Genomic DNA, 25,771 nt, shown 5'->3' with positions numbered 1-25,771 from the left:
TCCAGGAAATTCTGCTGGGTGGGAGCAGCTGGTGGTGTTCCCAATCCCCATGGGGAACTCCCGTGGATGAAGTGAAGGGTCAGCAGCTCACCAGAACCCCTCAGGGAATGCAGGGCACCAGCAAGGGCTGAGAGGAGGGACAGCCCATGGAAACCCCAGAAACACAACCACCATGGACCAGGAACACCCAGGGAAATCCCAGAAACACAACCAACATGGACCAGGAGCATCCATGGAAACCCCAGAAAAATGACCACCATGGAGCAGGAACACCCATGGAAATCTCAGAAAAAACAACCACCATGGACCAAGGAGTATCCATGGAAATCCCAGAAAAACAACCACTATGGACGAGGAACATCCATGAAAACCTCAGAAAAACAACCAACCATGGACCAGGAACACCCAGGGAAACCCCAGAAAAAACAACCACCATGGAGCAGGAACAGCATGTCAGGACACCAAATCAGCATCCCCCATGTAGCAAAAGCCCCCAAAGGTGACTCTTCTCACTCACACAAAAGCTGGACAGTGCTGTAAGATCTGAGGACACAAATGTCTACACCCCAGTGTGGGCTGGTGACGTGCATATTCATGAATTATCACTTAAATTATCTTCTCTTAAGGAACCTTGCTAGAAAGAAAAAAATCCCTGGGCACAAATCTAAGACAACACATAAAAGCTCATCTCTGAAAACTGATTTAGCTTCAAAGACCAAGCTTTAAAACTGGCTTACTTTCTGTCTTGACAGCATGCACAACATGAACTCACTTAAATACTGCATGATTTTGAATTTTCAGACACAAATTTATGCTCCTTGCTAAAATAAATAAAGCTGCAGAAGAACAAACATGTTTTCCTCCTTCAGTGAAGGACCTTTCCTTGCCCAGCTGTGTAACTGTACACCCATACATCTTCATCTAGCTCTGAAGTTGAAAACCCACACAGTTTAGCTTGCCTGCTTAGAAAATGGTCTAAGTGAAAAAGATTCTGGAGTTCAAACAAAATGCTCTAAGCACTCTCCCCCTGGTTTGCAAAGGGAGGATTTTTTGCACTCTAATGCAATATTCATTGGTTATTTGCCTCCTGATCCAAGGTTTCCATTTCAAAAGCCGTTTATCATCAGTGGCACTCTGAAGTGACTGGAAAGCAGAAGCTGGGGGGCTGCCAGGTGAGCAGCAGAGCTCCTGCACCCCAGCTCCCTCTGGAACACACACAGGGCACCCCAGCAGGGTGAGACAGCAGCCCAGCACTGCCCTGGGTGTCCCCCCAGCTCCAGCACACCCCTGAAATACTGAGGCACCCCTGATACACCACCACTGAGTCTGTGTAAGTAAGAGGGGAAAAAAGCCTAGAGGATGCAGTTTGACAGAACACACAGTCAGATTTCCAGGTCACACAACCACAGGATCTTGCAATGTATTGCATTTTTTCTCATGTGGTTGGTTTGCTCATCAGTAGCTGTCTGAGTGGAATTGAGTCTCTGGAGCAAACACTGCCACTCCCATCACGATATCAGTCAAGGACACTCTCAGGCCACTCCTGGGAGAGCACACATTTCAAAGTACATTAACTTCTTGGGAGTTGAGGATGGGAAAAAAAAACAACCACAAAAAACCAAAGCACATATACAGAGCTCTATGTCTGTGGCACATTTTAAACTCCAGAATCTCCTTTTAGACAACCTCTGGGGGAAAAAAAATAAATCAGGCACATTTAGACATAAAAGATAGAACTGATTCCCAAAGTCAACAGAAGATAAATTTATTAATCCACATCAGAGTATGGCTTGTGTCTTCAGGCAAATTCAGGCTGGAGTGCTGCACTGTCACCCCAACTAATCAGTGCAGGGTAAAGTACAGATGTAGATAAAAATAACATCATCATATTGGTCTTTAAAATCCAAGTGAGTTTGGATTCAGACCAGAGCTGCTCATTCCCCTGACATGACAGTGAGCAGACACTCGTGTCTGTCCCTGCTCTCCACGACTGTGACTGCAGGCAAACATGACATTCAGGACTCCCAAAAGCATTCCACCCAGTGCAAGAGCTTCCTCAGCTCACAGCAATGAGTGACTCCTCCAGTTAGTTGCATTTTGTCCACACCTACAGAAAGCAGTATTTAAAAATACTTCTAAAAACCCAGCTGTGAAACCCAGGGAGAATATCTGCGTTTTGGCATTTCCCAGAGGTTACAGGGCTCCAAAAGCCTGGTCCCTTGTCCTTGCTACTCACACAGCAACACATGCCTGGTGAATTCACCTGAGCTATAGATCAACAGCTCACTCACTGCCCAGGCAGCCACAGGAGAGCTCTACACCCCTGCAGGTAAATACAGATGAAAGCTGTGGGGTTTTCAATCAGCAATTTTTCTCAAATGATACAAACTTGGTGTCCTACATCCAGTGTGGATGTTGACCTTTCATGGTGGACAAAAGCTGCCTTTGCAGTGTGAGTCTTTGACTTGAAACAATGCTATTTTCTTTTTTTGGCATATAATTTTATTAGGTCATAACAGCTTGTTCTCAGGCTAGTTCTGTAAATCATTTGCACCAAAATTAATCACATCAATATATGAACAGACCACCCAACAGTCCATATTCTCAACATAAAGCCAAACCAATTACACAATGTATCTAATGCCACTAGGATATTTATTACACTAATGGAGTAGATTTTACAGTTTCTGAAACAGTCCATGAAGATTATGTATGATTTATTCCCATAGATGTTACTCTTCGAGTCATGCCCATACAATTGGCATTTTTTCGTGTCTGGGGAATTTACTTATAATGCCCTCATGACTCAGAGATTATCCTCATGTTGGTGTCATCACCATGCAGATTAAATTCAAATGTACAAAATTAATAAATGCCTGAAACAGCTCAGTTTCACCGAGCTCAGATATGGATGTGCTTCAAATCCCTCTTTTGAACCAGGCACAGGGAGAGGGGGGCTTGAGGCTCTCCAGAGCCTGAGGGATCCCACACTGGTCAATCACACTTAGGTTATATAAGGAGCCCAACTCAAGTGCTTTGTCCTAAGGTTCCCAGGAGCAAATCTAGTCAGGGCCACCAGCTGGATGCTTCACTGCCACCTCTCCCTTTTCTCTCCACTGTGGCATTCATATTCTCTGAACAGAGAGAGAATTCTCTCTCCCAGGTTTTTTTTTCTGGAGAAGTACAGAGAAGTCCCCCTCTCCCTTTTCTCTCCACTGTGGCATTCACATTCTCTGAACAGGGAGAGGGAATTCTCTCTCCCAGGTTTCTTTTCCTGGAGAAGCACAGAGAGAAGAAAACAATTCTTATCTTTGTTCTCTACTCCTGTTGTTTTTGCACACATGGAACGTGTTAGGAAGATTGTTTACCTGAAGGGATTTAGTAATTGGATTCTGGTTATGGTTGTTGATATGAATTGGCCCATTGGGGTCAAAGCTGTGTCCTGGCTGTCTGGAGACAGTCACAGGCTTTTCTTTAGCATGCATCTTTTAGTGTTCTAGAGTATAGTTATAATATAGTATTAATGTAATAGAATATAGTTTAATAAAGCAGCTGTCCAGCATTCTGAATCAATGGAGTCAGATGCCAATCACTGGAGTCTCCCTGAATCCTATACCCCACCTGCAAGCCCCCTGTGGAATCAGGAGGTGAGTGATTAGCCACCCTCAGGCTCTGCAAGGCCAGCTAAAGCTGAATGGGGCCAGCTGTGGATGCTGGGGTGCCCAGGCCAGCCTGGGGCTGCCGGGGTGCCCAAGGCCAGCTCCAGGTGTTGGCCCTCTCTCCTCAGGGGTCACAGTCTGAGCACACAAAACTGCAACAGCAACACGAGCCAAAGGCGCCTCCAGTGCCATGACTCAGGGCAGTTTTAGCAAGTTTGGATTCCTATTTCAAGCCCTGGAAAGCCTCAGATGGCACCAGGGTCTGGGAGCCACCTGCAGAGCCCCTTTTTGTCTTACACCAAGAGCCATTTCTCGGGCTCTGAGCTGAGGCTGCTGCAGACTGGCACTTCTGCCTGGGCTCATCACAACCACCACTCCTGCTCCTCCTTGCTCTGATCATGGAACACCATGGCAACAAATGAGAAGCTCCAAATTCTATGCATGGCTCTGGGAGGAAGTGCATAGTTCCTGTATATGCAAACTTTGATCTTCTGCAGGATGGTCAACAGCATCTGTTACTCTGATAGCCCACATTATTACAGCCATTTAGCCAAACAGATCATAAAATGATTGTTGCATTTGCCATATTCCTGGCAGAAAGCCAGGGAAGCTGCTGAGCGGCCACTACCAGCATAAATCCAAAGGATTTGGAGTGAGGGCTGGGGCCAAATTCCTGCATTCCTCACTGGTAGGAGCCTTACACTGTTCTTTTCAGGCCCACATTTTTAGCTACAATATCATCCCTGTGTCTGAGCACTCCAAAGAAGGTGGCACAAAGTGACATGCCATATCCAGTGACATCTGTAATTGCCAGCCCAACCATACCCGAGTCTCTGTCCCATTTTAAACCTGCTCTGAAGGCAATTTGTGAAGAGCAGTTTTAACATCACACAAATGCAGCAGAGTGGCACAGTCCACAGCAGAGCAGCTCCGGGAATGAGAAAAGCCAAAAGCCATCCTTTGGCACCGCACAGTCCACAGCAGAGCAGCTCCGGGAATGAGAGAAAAGCCAAAAGTCATCCTTTGGCACTGGCAAAATTCCTGCATGAGGACACAGGGCATGCCCAGGAAACTCAGATATTGTTCCACACAGAGCTGTGAAGCAGTATTTGAGGCAGAAAAGCTAAGAGAGGAAGAAAGACCCCCAGTTTTAGCCTGAACCCCTGCAAATATTGAATGAAATGCCAGGGAAAAGTGAAGGCAGAGGGAAAAAAAAAAAAAGAGCTTCACTCAGCATTATGAAATGTCTTTTGTCAGCTCTCGGCCATGAGGGAAAAAACATTTTCAAGGAATTAAGAGATCTTATTTTAACAGTCAGCTTTGCAACAAAACTAAGATAAGCCTTTAGGTAATTCCAAACACACACAGTGGCTACCAAAGAGCAGGTAATTTTCCCTTTACACAAAGGCTGCAAAGTCTAAACAATTTGGTGAAAAAAGTGCAAATATTTCAGTCTGCCAGTCAGAACAGCTGGGTTGACCTCCAGCTTCCTTTACCTTACCTATACCCCCTTCCTGGGTCCTTCATTTCAGTAGAAACATGGATTAAAAGTCCAACGTACTGTGAAAGGGGGATCTAAATCTGGGTATGCAACACACAGCAGTGCAGAAGACACTGGGATGAGCTCTCAGTGGCAAGACAAATTTACAGCCAGCACACTGAGAAAATCATCTTCTGGCAGGAGAAAAGCAGTGCCACTGTCCAAGCTGGCTTTGCATGTTTTAGAACACTGCATGCAAGTCTGAGGAGAGGAGCTTCCCACCCCATCCACCCACATGCATGGCACCACTGTGCTCCTGCAGCATCTCTGGCAGGCTCTCCCAGCACCTTCCACTGGCAAAGGAGCCTGCAGGTTTGTGTCTGCAGGAGGGAAGGAAGCAGAGCCCCAGATGTGGCCGAGATCCTTTCCTGCCATGACACTCACTGCTGGCATCAATGCCAACAATCCAGCTCGCCCTGCAGCAAGCCAGCCCCAAGGCAAGCCCTGCAGGGACTGTGCCCCCAGAGCAGGGCACTGCCTGCTGAGCCCCTCTGAGCCCCTTTTCCACAGCCACACAGCACCCAGCACAGCTGCTCAGGCATCCTGCTCTGCTGCCAAGCACCAGTTGCTCATCAAACACCTCGCTGAATTACGGACCACTGGAGCACTGCAGCAAACCACGCTGCTTCTCAGGAAGTGCTGCTTTTTCAGTAAAGATCAGCTGAGGATCTGCACCTTAAAAAAACCTCAGCTTCAGGGGAAAAGCTCTGGGCAGGGAACTGAAAGGCAAAGCTCCCCTATTCAAATTCCACAATCATCATAACCAGGTGTTCTCCCGTGTCAGGGAAAGCATTCATATATTTAATGATTCAGCCTGGTCCTCCACTGTGCATGTTACCCCAATTTAGAAGGGTTTTCTCCATGAACAACAACATGGCCCTGTGCTTATTTTACTAGTCAGCAAGCACATCTGGATTCAAAGCAGAAAACCCACCTTTATTTTACTTATCTCTATTTTCAGGGAAATTTAAGAGTAAACCCATTGCTGTGTTGTTCTAAAAGTTGCCTTAAATACAGAGTATTTTGAAAATGTCCCAGTCCCAAAGCTGAAAGTGCCAAGATAGTTTATCTAAGTTTTGGTCTGTACTCCCAACTTCCAAGCATTAGAGTTCCACTTCATAGCACCTTTTATTAAATAAGCCCTGATGTCTGACTGTCCTGGGTCAGCACAGGGCAGCTGGAATTAAAGTAAGAGAGCTTCCTTTAGAATTTCATTACTGTTCTAACGAGGCTCCAACAAGCTTCACTCAGTGCCAAGCAGCTCTCCCCTGCTAATCAATATTTTCATTATGATTCTCATTACAGCACTTGCTGCTGTTTATCAGGCAGAGATATCCAGCTCCCCGGGTAGTGAAGCACCTGTCCAAAATATCCACAGGTCCCTTCAGTGAGAAACACTGAGCAGCAATAACACAAACTCAGCAGTGAGCTGGCTGTCAGTAAACAGAACCTGAAACAGCTCCCAGCACAGGGAGTCCAGGGGCACCCAGGGGTGGCACAACCCAGCCCAGGCACACCCAGGGATGTCCCAGCCCCAGCCCAGGGATGTCCCAGCCCGTGGTTTCTGCACAGGCAGAGGCAGAAGGCTCAGCAAAGCTCTGCAGGCACACTGTGCCCAGCCTGGGGATCAAGGGAGGATCTGGTAATCCCCAGCCTCAGCCAGCACAGGAGCTCTTTGGGATGAGGCACTGGGGTAGAATGTCCCTTGTGATGTGTGAGGGCAGCCTGAACAGCAGTGCTGTGTATGCCCCAGCTGCACTGGGGTAACTGGGCAGCTGAGGGTGTGACAGGCCCTGCAGAGTCAGGATTTACAGCCATCTCTCAGGGACACCAGAACACCCTGTTCCTCTCACATGAGGCACAGCACACCTTGTACAAAGGCACAGCCAGCCTCCACAATAAAACCCAGACACTGGAAATGTTCCTGGGATGTGAATGAAGGCAAATCTGCACCCCTGCTCCTTGCCCACACTGAGTGCACGAGAACAGCTCAGAGCTCCAACACCACAGACTGGGTCTCAGAGAGGAGAACATGCCCCTGCTACTGGGATTTGTGCTCACAGGTAAAGGAGGACACTGGGAAGTTCCAGTGCTGAATGGGGCTGTGTGGAAGGATTAGCTGAAGGGAGCAAGGAAGAGGAGCCCTCTCCTCCTGCCTGCTGGGGAAAGGCAGGACAGGAGGTTTGCTGCTGGCAAAGCACAGCCAGGGGAGGGCACAGCCACCCCCTCCTGGGATGTGAGACCCTCCCCAGCCTGCTCAGGGATCCAGCAGCACAAGGGGTGCCTGCCAAGGAGCCACAGCAGCACAGAGCACCAGGAGTGGGTTTACACCCCTTCTGACCCAGTGGGGTGACTGCAGGAGACTGGCAATGCAAAAAGCATCTGGACACTGAGAATCATTCAATGTAACACACACAGTGAACCCCAAACTCTTGTAATTTGTAGTTTTTGAAGTGTTTTCACAACGCTGGGTTCATGCAAGCTGTCTGTAAAGACAAGACAGGACTGAGAAGGTTCCCTAGGAAAGGGAGTTAGAGTGCCTCCCATCCTCACACACAACCCCAAACCAAAAAGGAAGGAGTGGGGTACAGTGCAGCACATCCTTACCACTGCACATCCAGGCAGGAGCACTTCTGCCCTGTGTGATGCCAGCTGCAGGCATGCAGAGTGTCAAATGCCACAACTGTAGGAACAGGCAGGGGAAGGAAGCAGAGTCTAGTCCGCATTTTCAGTGGTAAAAAGCCTTAAGGTAAATCAGGCAAGGATTATTCATTGCCACTCAGTTGTATTTCAAGAGAATCTGTCAAACTCTTGAAATAATAAAAGGCCCAAATTCCTAACACATTTATCCCATAGCACTGATTAGTAGGGGAGTGTGTGTGTTCACACAAGAAGATCACATATATGGAGACAAAATATATCTGATTTAAAGATAGTTATTTTTGGAGCACAGCTGAAAAAAAAAAAAGCCCACAGAAAAAAAATCCCTGAAAGCATAATAGGGAGAGGAAACAGCCAGGATGTGAAGCATTAGGGAGAAGTCAATCCAACAGGCACGCCAGGAGATCAGCCATCCTTCCAAAGACCAGGAAAGCTGATGTGCTAGCAGCCAATTTTTGAACTATGCTAATAATAGGTCAGCCAGCAAAGCTGATGCTGCACATTCAGCCAAATCGATGTACAAGCTGCAGGCACCAACACAAGAGACTTTTTTTAATTAAAGAGGCAAAAAGAGAGGGCAGGCTGGACTGTGGCTCTGTTTACTGCTCAGCTAGAAAACACACACCAGCCCAGGAAGGCACTTGGGGGATGTTGGTCAGCTTGGACACAGCTTTCCTTGCTGAGCTATTTAAATTAAGAATTGTAACAGCCAAACAGTCTCCAGATCATAAAAATCCCTTGCATAAAAATTCAAATTGGCAATTTTCTCGTAACACTCAACATTTACATCCATCTACAGCCAAAGCTTACCAAGGCTCAGTCCTTTTAAACAAAAGACATCCCACAATCTCATCTCTGCAGCAAAGTCACAGCACATGTCCAATAGAGGGCAAGGAAAATATCCTCACGTGAAGTAAAATGTTGGGATTGTTCTCAGTGCCTGAGAACTCAGCAGCACATAAATTTGGCTGACTCCAGAGTCACCTATCTTCAGTTTTTGAGGTTCTTTGGCTTCCTCACTTCAGCAAATGGACCCCACAAAATGTTGTGGATTAAACCCAACATCTTGTTTTCTGTTCCTGCCTCCCTCACAAGAAGGAGGATATTTAGCAGTGGGAAATGCTTATTAGAGATCTGTGTTTGATGTAGTACCATTTCCCTAATGGGCCTTGAACAATTTCCATGTTTTGAAAGCAGAGAGATTTCCTTTAAATCAGCAGCCTGATGGGAAGCTGACCTCCATGAAATATTTCCTCCCATTTTGACTGTCTGTGGCAATTCCCTGCCACTTTCCCAGTCTTTTTATTCCGCTCACATGTTGACTTTTAAGTTGTTGAGAAAAAAAACATGAGCTTGTTCTCAAGTTCCCAATGCCACCATGGTGCCTCCTGATGCCACAGCTCAAATTCATGAATCACAAAGGCTGCAAAACGCAGATTATTTGCTGTGCCACCTCTATTACTGCACTGTCTGCTTCAGGTTCACTCCCAGTTCCCAGTGTCAGTAAGAAGCAAAACCTCACAACTCCTCATCCCAGGGAAGTCCTCATCCAGATTCCCAGGGAAAAGATGAGCAGGAGCTCCACAGAACCCTCTCCACCTTCCAGAGCCTGAAACCCCTTATCCTTAAATTCCCAACTGAAATACAACAAGCAAAAATCAATTTTTGCTCTCAAAAACCAGGGACAATCCACTTTCAGCTTGGCACTCAGTTCCCAGGGGCAGGAATGGAGAGAGTTCAGAGCAACACCACTCATTAATGAATTTCACTTTCCCTTCAGTAGGGGAGGATTGTGATCTGATGTCACAAGTGTCCTATGGATAAAGAACTTTGCCAATTTCACTATTATTTCCCCTTGTGTGCCCGTCTGACACTGGAGAATGTGCAGATGCTAATAAGAGTTTTTCATTTTTACAGAAGTCAATGGAAAAGCCTCAGATGTAGTAAAGCACTGAGAGCACAAGGCATCTCATACAGAATTTGAAAAAACCAACATTTTTCCTCATTCAATTAATTGCATTTACAGTTCCAAGTTTAAGGTTTAAGTTATTTAGCTTTTTTTCTGCTGACATGCCAGAGAGAGAGGTGTGAACACGTGTTTAATGATGCACCCCTTCTTGGGGTTTTTAAGGGTTTATGGTTTGGGGTTTTCTAAGTTATTTAGCTTTTCTTCTGTTTACATGCCAAGAGAGAAGTGTGAATTCATGTTTAATGATGCACTTCTTGGATGCTTTCAGTGCTGAGATGCACTACTGAGTAACCTTGCTCTTGAATAAATTAAGCCAAACAGCTGAGATTTGGAGCAGGTATTTTTAAACCTGGTACTAGTAAATATTCTATTCTCATTAAATTACCAGGTGTATTTTCAATATTGATATATTAACTTCAGTCTTTACTGCATGCTTGTCAAGTGTACTGTAAAGCATATACAGAGGTAATGTAAATGTAATTTCTGACCTATAGGGCAGTACAAATACCAACCCAAGTGTTCTACAGCTCTGCTTCAAAAAAGACACAAAAGAACTCTTACATAAGAGGCAAAATCCTCAGCAGCTGGAAGAATGCCACATCATCTTCCATTTGGAAGAGGGCAATGGGACTGGCACAGAATTTACAGACGTGCTGCAGGCAGACCCAATCCTCCCCACAGCCCTCGGGCTCCCTTCCCACATTCCCCCTGTCACCTGTCCGGGTTTTCAGGCCCAAAGGGCCTGGGATCACATCAGGACACAAGGAGGGAGAGGGCATTCCAAGTCAGAGAAATCCTCTCATCTTTCACCCCAAGGAGCCCTCATGCAGTCCCACGGCACAGGAGAGCCAGGCACAGGATTCCTGCTGGGGCTGGGGTGCCCAGCTCACGCGCACAGCCTGAGCTGGCAAGCTGGCACCAGCTCTGCCAGGGATGCTCTCACACGACAACGGGCCTGTGGACACCACAGAACTGCCAGTACAAAGGTGAAAGTGCCTGTGCTCAGCTGGGGCTGGGCTTAACCAGAAGACACAGTGGGAAATACAGGCTGGACATCAGGAAAAAGTTTTTACAGAAAGGGTGATAAAGTTCCGGAATGGCTGCCCAGGGAGGTGGTGCAGTCCCCATCCCTGGGTGTGTTTAACAAAGCCTGGATGTGGCACTGGGGGCCAGGGTTGAGTTGAGGTGTTGAGGTTGGACTCATTGGTCTTGAAGGTCTCCCTCCAACCCAGTGATTCTGTGTGAATTCTGTGGAAAAAAACTGCACAGATGAAGCCTGTCAGCCTTGAGATTCAGACAGCCACTCCTGCCAGGCTAAGGGTGATTATTTCTGTGGCTTCACCATCCCATTTTCCCTCAAATACACTTAAAACGTTTGGTGGGAGTGGTGCCCTGGCCAGCCTGGAGCCGAAGCCCTGGGCTGGGCTGTCCCCACGCTCCAGCTGCCAAGGGCTGAGGAGGGAAGCTGCAGCCTCACCTCCCCTCCCACAGACATCAGCGCTGGCAGTAGCTGCTCAACAAACACTTCCTTTGGACAAACAAGATCATCCTCTGTTTACAGCAGGCAGCAGACACTGCTGCTGGCTGCCAGGAACTGGGCACTTCTGTGGAGTTCCACAGCACGGGCTGCTCAGCCTCCTCTCCTGGGGCAGGGGGTGAGGCTGGCCCTGCACACTGTCTGCTCTCAGCCTGCTGCCATGCCCCTGAGCTGCCCAGCTTTTCAAATAGAGGGCAATGAACCAGTATGAGAGAGGACACATCAACCATCCCCGGGCTTTTCAACGCCTAAGTGGATGCAGCACAAAAGCAATTAGCTGCTTTGCTCCTTCCCTTGCACAGGGGTAGAATTGCACTGAGTCAATGGCTAAGTGCCTTCTCCCAGCATCCTTTTGATTGCATAACAACTTCCAGACAAAGGATGCAGCAGAAATAACGCTCAAGCTGCCTGACAACCCCTTTTTCTTCTCCTAGTCTGCCTATGCATCCATTCATATATTTATCCATAGACAGAAATCAGTCTTTGTCTGGCTTTGCTTTGCTAGCTGAGCTAAACACACCAAATGCTTCCAGCCTCTGCTCATCTCCTCAAAAATGCTTTTGATTATCACTCCTTTTTACTCTGCAGACTCTCTTCACCTGGGTAAATTTTGATTTATCTTTCTTCCACACTCATGACCAGAATAAGAACAAATAGAAGAAATGGCATTCCGTGTTAAAAGAAAAAAAAAATCAAGAATTTGAATTATGTTTTAGTCAGGTCATAAAAATACAACACCACAATGAATATTGTCTGGATTTGCTGTAGTTAAGAAATGTTACCTAAACAATAAGATAAGTAACAGACATAAGCTTGTCACATTAATTAATTTTTCTTTTAAATCCCGTGTTGAGAATCATTCAAGCAATAATATGGAATCAGCCAGCAGTCTGCATACAAATGAAGAAAATATTCCAGAATCTTCAGCAATAAAAGAACTTCGTACTGAAAAATACAATTAACATCAGAAAGCTGTCCTGCCATCTGTTCAAAACAAAAGGTATCAAGTGTTCTTGCTGTTACCAGAAAACAGGGAAATGCTATGGATGCCTTGATTTTTGTGGAGGATTACCCTTGCAGACGACAGCAAGGTAAACTGAAATATGCAATGCACAGTGATCAGGTGAAAATGCAGGACACCACATGGGCCTGACCCAGCTGCAGAACTGGAGCTTGAATGAAAGGACTGAACAGAAAGTGCCACCCAGTTGAAGCTATCTTTCAGATGTGGCATACCCTGAGTGGGAGGATCTCTGTGGGGCTGAAACTGCAAACCCTGGATTGTCTAGGAGAAGCACTCAGCTCCTGAGACTGAACTGCAAACTGGAGCTAACTTATTTATCAGAGAGCTACAAGGGAAAGCAAGTGAAGAAAGCAAACCCTGACCCTGAGCAGCCCTTTGGGCCCTTCTCTGCTGGACCCCTGACCAGGCTGCAGGTGCTGTGAGCATCAGGAGAGCTCCTGGTGGAGGGAAGGAGGGAGAGCTGCTCTGCTCTCCATCCTCACCACAGCTCTGGCTGCACCAGGAGCAGCCTCACGCTGCCCAGACCCACCGCTGCACTTTACCTGCCCTTCCCTGCACCAGAGAGCAAACACAAGAGGAAGGGAACAAGAAAACCGTGCCAGAAGCAGCTCAAGCAGCCAAGGAGCTCAGGAGTGCTGTGGGGCTACAGCACCAGCTCTCTAAGCTAAACAAAATATACATTTAATAAATAAAAAACAAAAGCTAAATAAAAAAATACAGTGCAGGGGAGTGGTTTTCTGTTTGTTTTGTTTTTCCCTCCCAGCAGTTCATGTAATTTTTGTGTAACTTTACTAAGGCAACAGCAAGCAAAGGAGGCAGATTCCCGTTTTAGGCAGCACACCTTTGTCCAGGCAGTGATTTTCTGTTCCACAGGGTCTGGCAAGCAGGACACACAAACGGCTTCAGGGATGGCTGCTGCTCAGCCTCATCTGCACACCTTCTGCACTCAGCTCCCAGAAAAACGTGCCTGATCAAGGCAGCTGGCAGCAGGCTGCTCCCACTTCATCACTGGCTTCAGCAAGGCTTATCTTTCCACACACAAAATAGCAGGCCTTGCTCGTGACAAAAGCAATTGCTTAAAAAAAATATCATGGGGAAAAAAGAGAAAGTGAGCACATAGAGGGTGTATTGTCCTCATCTTTCTTCACATAGTTCCACTATCGTCACAGGATGACTTCACACAAAGAGAAGGAAATTAAAGAGGATCTCGTATATAACCTCCTTTTTTCATGTATTTGCAATCTCGCAATCAACACAAACCCAAAGACTCTATAAAAGCAGAAAATGGCATTTCCTTTCCAGTCCTTGCACTATCAGCACCCCAGTAGATATAAATTTACTTTCTTTAAATAGGCACTGCTAGAATGGTGTTTAGAAACAAGCTTCACCTAGTCGTCATGAATTATTAACCAGCAAAAATCCCTCTTGTTCTTTGCAGAGTCTTGATTTGCAAGTTTAAAAATCAAACTGACACTTAAACCTCTTGTATAAATACCCAACCTTTAAAAATGCTCTGAGCATTATAAATACATTTTTTCATGAATATGAGAACAACAATTCTATAAATAGCTATTCTTCACAGAATTGCTTCGAGACATTGTTTTTACAGACAACAGTAGGAAACTGAAGGAGGTCTAAGCGCCAAACACATTAAAAGTGAAATAAACTCTCCAATCAACTCTGGGCTTCCACTTATTCTTACAAAGTTCATCGTTCTTTTTCAGCTTATACAATTAGTTTATGCAAGGGAAGGAACCAGCCAGAAGGCTGCACCGAGTCCTGGCACAGGCACTGGGCCAGTGTAAAGCAGGCACAGCCTCTGAGGGCACTCACCGCCTGCTCCAGGCAGCAATTTAAACCAACTCTGCCCTGTCAGCAGAGGAACCCACATCACCCACCCCAGCCCTGCAGGAGCACAGGCAGAGGCAGGATTCCCATTAAAGATCAGAAAATATGGTTTCCAAACAGACTCGCTCCAACCCTGCTCCATCTCCCCTCAAAAGCAAACACAGGAAGATAAATAAACATGATCTAATGTAACAGCAAATTGCCTCCTCAATGTGCCTGCACGTTTCATGGCTGCTGTCTCCTCAAGCTATTTTTGCCCTGGTATCCAAACAAAATCAACAAGAACTGCTGAAAAACAGCTACACAACTGGCACACCAGGATTCTGCAGCCAGAACATCCCAAACACACATCCAGGTTTTTGGCAGATACTCATTCAAGGCCAAGGCTCAAGCAGTACCAAGCTCAACACCATTTTCAACAGGGAGCCAGTACAAACACTCACTTGGCAAGTACTTGAAATTTCACCTCTATAATGAGAAGCTTACTCAGTTTCCAGTTTTGGTACAGCATACTACAACACCAACTGCACCACTCATTTTCTCTATATTTTATATATAAACCTGTGTACCAAACAAGCTGCACCAAGTGCTCAGGTGCTGCCCTCTTCCCCTGGGTGGGTTTCCTTGAGTTTGCAGCCTCAGCAGCTGGGAATGGGCCAGAGGTGGCTCAGAGGGGTGGCAGGGATGTGGCAGTGGAGCAGGGCAGGGATGAATCAGGCTCTGAGCTCTCCCAGGCTCAGGGTGAGCTCAGCACAGCGGAATGCTCCTGGAAGTGGCCAGGGAGGACTGGGAAGAGCCTGGTGACGTGGCCACCAGGCATGGCAGGGAGCACTGGCTGCTGAGGGGAATGAATTCAAAGGGAGCTGTGGCCTCTGGGGATCCTGCCACGCACCACAGACAGCATCCTCATGGTGCAGAAGGCAAGAGAAACCACAAGCCAACCATGAACCACAGCAGCATCCCAAATGGATCCCCCCTGTCCCTGCCAGGACAACTGTACACCTCACTGGGCATCCCAGCATCAACATGGATGGAATTTACCAAATCTGCCATGCAGCTCTCCAAGATTTGTGCTCAGGGATGAGCCACGGGCTTGCTGTCTTTGCTCTCCAGAAAATATGCTGATAAAACACTTGTCTGCTGTGCCAGGACTGTAATCACACCACAGAGAAAAGGAAGAACCGTTCTGGAGCTGGAAGCTTTTCTCTTACCTTATTTTGATCTGTCCAGTAGAAGAAAAATCCCTGTGGGTCTGTTCTGAGGATAATTGGAGTCACAACAGTGGAGTCCTGGCAGAGAAAGGACAAACAAAAAATCCATGTCAGCACACAGAACACATAATTATGCACAAGCTGCTCTGCCATCCGTGTTAATGGATTGCAACATCCAGAAATTACCCTGAAGGTATCTCTAGCAAGATGTCACTGGAAGAATTTAGTATCACCTGCCTCATCTCCATTTTTCTGACATAACGTATTTCCATTACTGTGGAGGCAGCACCTGATAACTGCAGACTTGTCAACACACAGAGTTAACCCAGCAAAGCTGGAAGTGGGTGAAGTTCAACAGCCACAACACCCTGGATGTCAAACTGGAGCCCACCCAGTAAAACATCACAGCTAGGTGTCCACTGCCCACCTTGATCTGACCCCACCTTCAGACAGCAACACTAAATACCTCTAAAATTCACTTTACAAAGGCTGAATTTGCCTAAAAAACACGGAATAGCACTCCTTGCCCTAAGACTTTTGTCAGTAACATTCCATTAAAATTTATCTCTTTTTTAAGCAAACCATGAAAATTTTAGTAATGAGAATATATCTGTGCCAACCAAACCAACTGGGAATGTCTCAGGTGGGCCCAAAGCTCTGTCACAGACCCTTCATTAAAACACTGCCCTTCCCTAAAAGGGCAGACACGCAGAATTTGCAGAATCTTATTCCCCCCATTTCTTCCATTTTTTAGCATCCTGTACACCTGAGAGTTGGATACTGTTTAAAGCAACATGCAAATTTGGACCCTGGAGGAATCTGTATCCACAAGAACCTAAAAAAGGATTCTTAGACACCCACCATTCAAGAGGGAAAAAAATTCCCTTTTCTGGAGACATAACTCTCCTTTTTTAGCTTATTTCATTGTGTCACATGCAGCCTGTGCATGAAAATATAAAATGAGGAAAGATAAAGCCTAAGTGTCCCTTCTGCCTTTGGATGAGACACGAGGAACTTCAGGGGGAAAGGGAAGGAAGTGATGGGAAACAGACACAAAGCAATTCTGTCTAGGATTAACTAATTTTGCAGGTTCATCACTCCAAACCAAAGTGGGTTTGATGACACACAGCTATCAGAGTAATGCTTCTGTAGATGTGTAAGATGTTGACTAAAATCAGGCTCAAGAAAGCAGAGGATGAGGAGAAAGAACCTTCAGTACCTGTCAGGTGGCCTAAAGGAAACTCTACCATGACAGGGTGAGTCCTAGTCTGGGAATCTCTGCTCCAGAGAGCTGGTTGGTTGTGCTGGGGTTTGTGTTTGGTTGGGCTTTTCTTTAATTAACTCTGACATCAGGCACAGCACAATTAATGTGCTGATGAACAGCAGGATCTGAGGAAAACTTTGCACATGTATTGGTGCTGGATGTGCCTCAGGAACTCCTCCATGCAGCCAGCAGCAGCAATAAAAGCCATGTGCACCATGCTTTATATGCTCTGCAAGTTAATTATCACTCTTGTAAAGCCCTGACATCAAATGGCATGCTCAGTTCTGGGTGTGGAGGCACAGAAATAAACTTTTTGAGGCAGCTCTGCAAGTCCTTCCACCCAGTCCAGAGTAAAGCAGAGGCCTCTGTCACCTGGGACAGGTCTCTTGCTTTTATACCACTCTGCAAAGGCAGGAAACTCTCAAAAGGACTCCTGAAAAAACCTTTTGCAATATACATTCAAGCAAAGCAGCAGTTCAAGGCTCTGAAGTAGGTATTTGCTTCAACCAACAACTGTCTGGTGCATTTATGTACAAACAGTATTGTACTGGTAAGGAAGGGCTGTGGTTTATGACCCATAAGACACACCTGCAGTCATTTATGAGTATCCTGAAGCCCATTAATTCAGTTTCCTCACCCAAAGAGCTGACCTCATAACTCTCCTGAACAGACTGACCAACCCCACACCACTCTGAAGAAAAGGGTTATGGACAGAGCACAATAGAGGAGGAAAATTACAATAACAAACAAAATACCAAGGACAAACAAATCAGGGGCCTCACCCAAAGAGCTGACCTCATAACTCTCCTGAACAGACTGACCAACCCCACACCACCCTGAAGAAAAGGGTTATGGACAGAGCACAATAGAGGAGGAGGAAAATTACAGTAACAAACAAAATACCAAGGACAAACATTCATATCTCCCCATACCCACTCAGATGTAAAAGTGAGAATAAAACAGAAAAAAAAGTGTGTTGCTCATCTCTGAAGCTTAAGGGTTTGGAAATTTAATTGTGTAGTAGGAGAGTAGCCTATATCCATCCCTTGGGATAGTAACACAGCAGCCCCTTGAGCAGCAGGCCAGATCCCTGGGGCAATTCCAAGTACATAAAAAAGGTACAGGATGGGATGACCAAGGCACAAATCAGCTGTGACCAGAAGGGGTAGAGGGAAAAGAGAAAGGGAGAGTGTCCCAGTCAAGGGTGCCAATGCCTGTGGGTATCAGATTTTTGCATGCCACCCCTGGGTGCTCATGCCAAGCTGTGCTTTGGTTTCCCAGAGCCTGCCCCTGCCAAGTCCTGGAAAAAGAGTGGCCCTAACCTGGCTGGCCCAGGTGTATCACACCAGCCTCAGCTTGAGACAATCATTTTCCTGAAGGGCTTTTAATTTCACCTTTAGATGTCCTCTACATTTTTCTTTGCTGACTTAGGGCCAATTCTCCACTTTCCTCCAATTCCACAGCCTCAAAGGAGTAATGTGGCTGTTCTCTACTCACTCCATTAAGTTGCCTCCTAATTGGCTGCTCAACCTCAGATCCTGCATTAGCAATGTTCATTGTTTTGTACTTTGAAACAAAGATTGCAACTTGATGCCCAGAAAGTGCCACAAGGAACTCTGGGCTCCTCAGCAGCCAGGCACAGCAGAACACAGCACAGGGGATCAATGGACAAACCCATAATTAAATGGCTGCTTCAAGGTCTGACTGTAAGAGTGGGGCCCTCAGACTTCACGTAACACCAGTGAGCAAAGAGTGCCACTCCACTCCATTGCTACTGAGCACTGAAGATCATCATGTAGATAATTAGTGAAGAGGTGAAAACTTGGGTTTAGCTCCTTTCTGACCATATTTATCAGAGCAGCACCATGACCTGGCTGTGCACAAGGTGGAACCTTTTACTCCGTGACCATGAGCCAGAAGAGCTTCTGTTTTAATAAATCACATACAGGTAATGATGATGTTTCTCAGAAACAGCTGCAGTCAAAATTCACATCAACAGATTTTAAAAAGAAAAGCAGAGCAGCCTCTGTCCTCAGCTCTTCTGACAGATAGGGCTCACAACACTGCCTTAAGGCTGGCTGCTCTTTCCTGGGTTTGCCTCAGATTTTCAGAGACACTGAACATCCCCAATATAACCTGAAAACTTTTACACATTATTTCACTTGCTTGAATCTTCTGGAAAATTTCTGCCAAACTGCTTTGAAACACAAAGCTAAGAAGTATGGACTCTTTGTGGCAGAGGCAAAATATTCCTGAACATTTCTTTCACTTGGGCCAAAGGGCCTAAAATCTGGCTGAGCAAAGGTGCAAGACCTGGGGACAGCCCCCAAAAGGAGCTCTCTTGCCACCCCACAGGTCAGGTGGGTTCCAGGCCTGGGGGAAGCAGAGAAGGAGCAAAGGAGAAGGGACAGCAGAACCTCAGATTCCACAGGGTCAGCAGACACATTAGCTGAGAATTCCAGAATACACTGAGTGTGCTCAGATTGGAGCTAAACAGGATTACCCAGACCACCAGAACCATGGGATTCCTCAGGCTGACAGCTGAGCTACAAGTGAAAGGGAGAAAGTGAACCCCTGAAATCATCTGGAAGGACAAAGATCCCCTCTTCCACTGAGGGCAGAGGAACCAGACCTGCCACAAGTGAGCAGGCTGCAAAGAACAAAGTGCTGGGGAAGGTGACGTGAGTGCTGGAAGGACAAAAAAAAAATTCCAAACTGGAATTGATCTTACAGAAGTGCAAAATGAAATTCCACTTGTTCAACAGGAACATGCAAGAAGATATCCTTCACTATCAGAGCTGTTAAACCCTGGAGAAACTTTGGTGGTGGCACCACAGGACAGAAATCCTCATCCTGCTGCTCAAACACCGCAGGTTTCAGAGATCTGCCTCGAGTGGGGTTTCTCAGAAGTCTGTCCTACCCCAACCCATCTCTCAGGACATCCTCACACTCCAGCTGATGAGCCTCTTACTGCATTTGTCTGCACGAGTTCCCAAATGCTGCAAGCTTAGCAGTCAAAGACAGAATAAAGGGAGAACTTCCCGGCTGGCATTTCACTGCCTTCGCTCTGAAGATTTTCACCATGGCCAGAGAGTTCTTGTGTGATGCTGAGAAAATAATTTCAACCAGTCCGCTCATCAGCACAAATGCTGCCTTCTGATTTTGAGAGAACTGGAATTATATTTCCACATTTCATTTTCTAATTTTCAGAGATGGTGAGCTTAAATTCAGCTGAAATCACTGGGGAGGCACTCTGAACATCTGACAGTGTGACACTGCAGGCTGAAAATTAGGTCCAAGGTCTCTAATCACAGATGAAAAATTAGGAGATCTTTAATGTTGGTCTTTTTTTGGCTCTAAAACAGTATAACTAGAAACTGAAAATTTTGTCATTCAATGGGCCTCGTGAAAATAAATTAAAAAGTGCTTATGAAGCATTTACTTTATAATTGATCAAAGACTGCATAGTTAGAAATAGACTGCAAGAGCTAATTGTGTGTTAACTGTGTATCACTCCAGGTTTTGTTAAAAAAAAAGTCTTGAGCACTCAAACACTGAAGTGAGGAAAGCACACAGTGCACAAGCCAAAGGCACAGTTAACTTCCCTCTCCCAAAGAATGCTCGCTTATTTAGGAGCTGTATTCTGGTTTTCACTTTCCCATGTATCCACCAACACTCCCAAGGGCTCCAAAACTTCACTAACAGAGATGTCATCTGTGGCTTGAACAGCAGATCTTCCCAGGCAGGCATTTAACCCATCTGCAGCAGATCCAAATCTTATTTTCCCCCCACATTTAAGTTATAAAGAGCTTTCCAACGGAGTTAACCAAGTTCAGGCTTTCCAGTTTACTAAATATTAACTCTTAGAAATTGCAAATTCCATCTCCTGTGCTGCAAAAGGCCAAAATAACAACTTGCACTCATTCAGACAAAATACTTTGAAATAGCCCAGAGCTGATACTTGTTTACTACATAAAGATTAGCAACAAAGAAAAAACAACAAAAACTCTGGAATGCCGGACTTGACCTCTTCACTCCAGACTGAAAGTGTTCACAAAAAAAAATAAACTCTTCAGCTTATTGTTTTAGTTTTATACACACAGAACAATGGTGTCTCATTTTTCATGTCCTCGCTAATGTACTGGAGTGGCAGGCTTGTGCACAGTTTAAAAACAAACAAAAAAAGGCAGGGGGGAAAAAGTTACTTAAAATAACTTCTGAAAAATTCCAAGTTGTTTATTCATTTCATCTCAGCTTACCAATAATAAAGATGCTCTGATGGTATGTTTACTTGTAAGGTCAAAGGGGATACTCTTGATAGTCTTCTCTAAAACATTCTAAACAGATAAAGAAGCCTGCAAATCTCCAGAGCGTTCACTTGGAGCTTGAAAATGCTTTATTAAGACAAAATGCTCTAAGAGAAAGGCATTAAAAAAACCCTAAAAGACCTGGGTTCTATTTTGCTGCTCACCTGGGGAAGTTCTGTAGCTACTAAGCAATGCTACCTGTCAGGAGGCTTGCTGCAGTAATCCAAGGTTTGGAAAAAAAGGTGTGGCTAGAAAATTGGAATCCTGGCCCTCGATTTAGGTAGAATTCACCTTAGCAATACACTTCACTTAAAAGTGAAAGTAAACACTGTGAGCCACAGAGAGATCAGTCAAAATCTTTATGCAAAGTACATATTATCACTAGGGAAGATAAGAAAGCCTTTAAAGCATGAAATGAAAACAAACCTATTTTTGAACGTACACCATCATATTAACTTGCTACAGCGTGCCAATTACAGCTCGCAGAAAATATCAGCTCAGCTGTGCTCGGGCTGTTGAGCTACTTAAAGACTCAGTTATGTCTATCTTGTTCCCACTACAGGCCAGATAAAAACAAGGAAAGTCAGCCAGGGCAGATTTCTGCCCTCAAGACAGATAATTCCTGCGACAAGTTGCTCTTTGTACTCAAGCTTCCTTATCCTTCTCAGCCTAGCAACGCATTCTGCTGCGTTAAGCTTAAACTCTTACCAATAAAGTTTCACCTGTGAACTTAATTACATTTTTTTTATTAAAGAACTTCAATGTCCCATCAGGAAATGCTGCTACAAGCACAGCAGAGGGGATCCAGCCAGTCCCTCTCCCAGCTCTCTCTAGGAACACACGAGCACAGCTGTCCAAAGCCAGAGCAGCAGTCAGCCGGCTCAGAGCCTCTCCCAGCACTCGGGGAGAAGCAGCTACACAGGCTCAAATCAAGGAACAACTTGAGCCAACCACTGTCTGACCCAGGAACACACATGGATACAGCCACAAAAAAGGCCAAAGCAACCAGGCACATTTATCTTGCACAGATTCCAAGAGCAGCTATTTCTGCTCCGTGCCTTGCAAATCCAGAACTGCACACCGAGAGCAAGAGATCATTCTGAAATTTGCTTTCTGACCTGGAATGCTGTTACAGAACACAACACAAACAGTGTGAGCAGAAGCAAAGTTACAGAACAACAATGAACTGTTTGACTTAGTGCTCCACACCCCGATCCCAAATGGAATTTGTGAGCAGTGTATGGGCATTGGATGGTGGGAGCAGCACTACATGCAATCTCGAGGCATGAAAGTGACTTGTCCTCCAAAGCCAGGCCCTTTTAATTGATGCTAATGCTTTCCCAATGTAGAAACTGAAGATGGCCTGCAGAGGAGATGGAGTTCCAAGCCTCCCACCTGCCTGTCTGTGATGGGGAGGGGCTGATGTGAGCCCCTCTCTGCACTCCACAGAGCCCAGGCCCAGCATTTCCCCTTCAGCTGGAGCATCCCCACAGGCAGGGGCAGCAGGCACTGGATGAGGCTCGGGGTGACACGCAGCAGATTTTGGTGCTGCTCCTCAGGGAGGGCTCATGAGAACTGTCAGCACCACATCAGCACCTCAGCTCCTGACCAGGCACAGAGCAGCAGAGGCTCAGGATGGGGGTCCATACACAGCCTGGTTTGCAGGTCTGCACCAGCACAGCTTTTGTCAGGCTGTTGTGCACACCTTGCACAGCATCCTTCTCAAAGCTGGCAAACACTTTCTGTAATGCCACTCCACACAGCACAGCATTCTTTCAACGCCTCTCACACTCTTGTTTCAATGCTTCCAGCATGCCCATTTAAAAATTCTCAGTGGTTTAAAGCTCAAATAAAAAGAATTTGCTTTGGGCTGAAACTTGGTACGAGTGGTAAGAATTCACAACAACCACTTCTGCTTCGTGAAATGCAAAGCAGAGTCAGTAGGACCATCTTCAAACTGCAACCCAAAACAGCAGGGAAGGGAACAACAAGGAGAGGACAGAGGCTGCCCCAATGCACAGGTGAAGTGCAAGAACTGAACTCCCACTCTCACACAGTGAAAAGAAATGGTACATAAACATCAGAGTGTGAGCCAGAGTGGCAGAGGAGACTCCCTTCCCTTGAAACCTCAGATTTTGTGGGGCTTCCACTGCTGAGTACACAACAGGCAAGACAGAAGGGCTGAGGGGTGGGAAATGTGCAGCTATACACACAGTGCACGGTCAACAATGAGTTAATGCTGGAATTCTTCATCACAGCGTGCCTAAAAGGCATCGGCTTTCACAGTGCTGCCAATGAACAAACTCACTAAACACAACAGGACTCAACTCACACACTCCAGGTAACACCTGTGGGCTGCCGAGTAGCACCTTTAACCCAAAATACAGGTATTTCTCCAGAATTTAGCCATGTTTCATTAGTGCAGCCTTCAGGTTTACAGTTTTAAATCCTTTTACCATCTAGCCTGTAGCAGGCAGTTATCTAGTGAACATCCACTGTGCATGGAGAACACCTCTTCAGCTTTTAATTCTACCTACAAAACTACTATTTGGGAAACAGCACTCTAATAACTTCAGCTGGTGTCTGAGGGCTTGGGCTTTCAGGCTGCAGACTCAAGTCATCCTTAACTAGACCTCTGCATGCACACGCGGAAATTCCTTGGTAACTTACCAAAAATAAAACAATAACTGAAATGACAAGGCTGCCTTTTCCTACCCTAAGGAAAATGTCAACCAAAAGAAAACGTTTTCTCATTCAAGCCCAGCTCCTGAACATGCAGAACCTGTATCAAGCCACAGTTTGGTACTGTGGACAAGGTCAGTTTGCTGAGCCTTTTAGAAATGTGTTAGCTTATTACTGTAAATAAAACTTCACACCACAAGTTGTTTGGTTTCTGATGTTCTCTTTCTCCTTGAGAGTGTTTATCACAGGTTTACAGGGGTCAGGCTCACACATTTGGCTGCTGGACAGGCAGAAAGCAGAAGAGCAAGATATAACAAGCCAAGAGCAGCGGTTCCACACGAACTGCTCCTTCTCCCTCGCCGCTATCCCACAGTTGTTGCTGTGGACCTCTTGAGCACAGCCAAGCCCACGGCAAACACAGAGCTCTGAAAACAACTCCTTCTCAACACTTCTGCCGTTCAGACTGCCTGTCTTGTCTCCCAACCATCTCTGTGCCTCGGCTCGAGTCTCACGGTGCCTCTGTGAGCCCTCTCAGACTTTCCGGGGCACCTGCTCCTCGTGTACACCTGAGACACAAACAGCCAGTGCTGGACTGCCGGAGCAAACGCCAGCAGAGCACTCACCCTGCTCTCCTTCTCGGCAGGCTTTGACCATGACAACTCTGCCGTCAGCTCTCCTTTCCTCCGAAACTGTCCCGGGCACGGCCAGCATGCCAAGGAAGACATGCCAGCTGCCTTACCAAAGCCGAGGTGGAAACCACGCTCCTTTCCTACATGAGGCTGTACAAACGTCAGCACAGGGAAAGCAGAGGGGATGGCGAGGCAAGCCAAGGCAGAAGGGTGTCTTCTGCGGAGAAAGTAAAGTGACCAAGGGTACCCGAACCGGGAGAACACACCGGGGCTTAACAACTCCGCCAGAACGAGAGGCACAGCGAGAGCAGCAGGAGCCAGATGGCAGAGGAGAGGCTGGGAGGAGGAGGAGACGGGAGGTGGAAGGCGAGACCAGGCTGAAACAACTATGTTACCAGGACAGGGCTGGCACCGAGCACACCGAAACGCGGCAGAGGAAGGCGCTCTCCCGAGCGGCCAGCCCCACACGGCCGAGCGCGATCCCACAGCCTCGCACAAAGTTTGTCCGGCGTGCGGCTGTGGGCTCCACACCCGGTTCCACAGCGCCGGTTCAGCCCCGGCCGGCGGGGCAGCCTCCGAGGGAGGGCCCGCCGCCCTCCCGCCCCATCGCCCCGCCGTGCCCCTGTGCTACTCACATCGTCCCACTTGACGAATTTGACGCCTTTCTTGAGGGTTTCGGAGACGCAGACGGGCTTGAGCTGCAGGGCGTGCACGCCTGGCTGTGCCCCGGCCATCTGCACCGCATGGACGCGCTGGCTGTGCCCCGGCGCGGAGGAGCCGCGGCAAGCGGCGCTGCAGGAGGGACGCCGGAAACCCGGCGGAGAGGCCGGCACAGGCGCCGGGAGCGGGCAGGGAGGCGGCTGCCCGGGCGGCGAGGGCGAGACGCTTCACTGGCGCTGGCCCAAGGAGCTGGCGCGGCAGCGGCCGGGGCGAGCCATGCGGCGGCACATCCTCTATATACCGCCGGCCCGCCCGCTCCTCTCACACACACGCACGCACGCAGGGCACGGAGCCGCGGCGCTGCCCGCTCCGCCCCCTCGCCCCCTCCTCCCGCCCCGCCGCTCCTCCTCCCGCCCCGCCAGGCTCGGCCCCCGAGGCTCCCCGCGCCCAGGGCAGCGCCGGCGGCGCCGCGGCGCCACCTCCCGGCACCGGCACCGACCGGAGCGGCACCGGCAGGGACACGGCACCGGCCGGAGCGGCACCGGCAGGGACACGGCACCGGCCGGAGCGGCACCGGCAGGGACACGGCAGGGAAACGGCTCCGACCGGGAGCGGGACAGCACGCGTGAGGCTCCGGCACCGCTCCGCCATGCCCAGCACGGCAGCCAGGGTGAGCGTCCCTGCGACCCGTCCCACCGAGAGATGCCACCCACGGTGACATTCAGCGCTCCTGGCCGCGTTAGAAGGGACCTGTGGAGATCACCCAGCCCAGCATCCCCT

General features: G+C 47.4%; 1 protein-coding gene across 3 annotated transcripts in view; it reads right to left on the bottom strand.

The window, feature by feature from the left end:
* PLCB1 (phospholipase C beta 1) overlaps positions 1–25,403 on the bottom strand; it is a 334,392-nt gene extending 308,989 nt beyond the window's left edge. For all 3 annotated transcript variants that reach the window (XM_039716849.1, XM_039716851.1, XM_039716850.1), the window contains exons 1-2: positions 24,967–25,403; positions 15,450–15,527 (exon numbers count right to left, since the gene is read on the bottom strand). In XM_039716849.1, the coding sequence (XP_039572783.1) occupies positions 15,450–15,527; positions 24,967–25,065 (177 nt within the window). In that variant the 5' untranslated portion in view covers positions 25,066–25,403. The remainder of the gene's footprint in view (positions 1–15,449; positions 15,528–24,966) is intronic.
* Positions 25,404–25,771: the final 368 nt, after the last annotated feature.

Source organism: Passer montanus, unplaced genomic scaffold (genome assembly GCF_014805655.1).
Source record: "Passer montanus isolate IOZ18808 unplaced genomic scaffold, ASM1480565v1 scaffold37, whole genome shotgun sequence".
Lineage (NCBI taxonomy): Eukaryota > Metazoa > Chordata > Aves > Passeriformes > Passeridae > Passer > Passer montanus.
The sequence above is the reverse complement of the archived record's forward strand: the minus strand, read 5'-3'. Positions and strand labels throughout refer to the sequence as shown.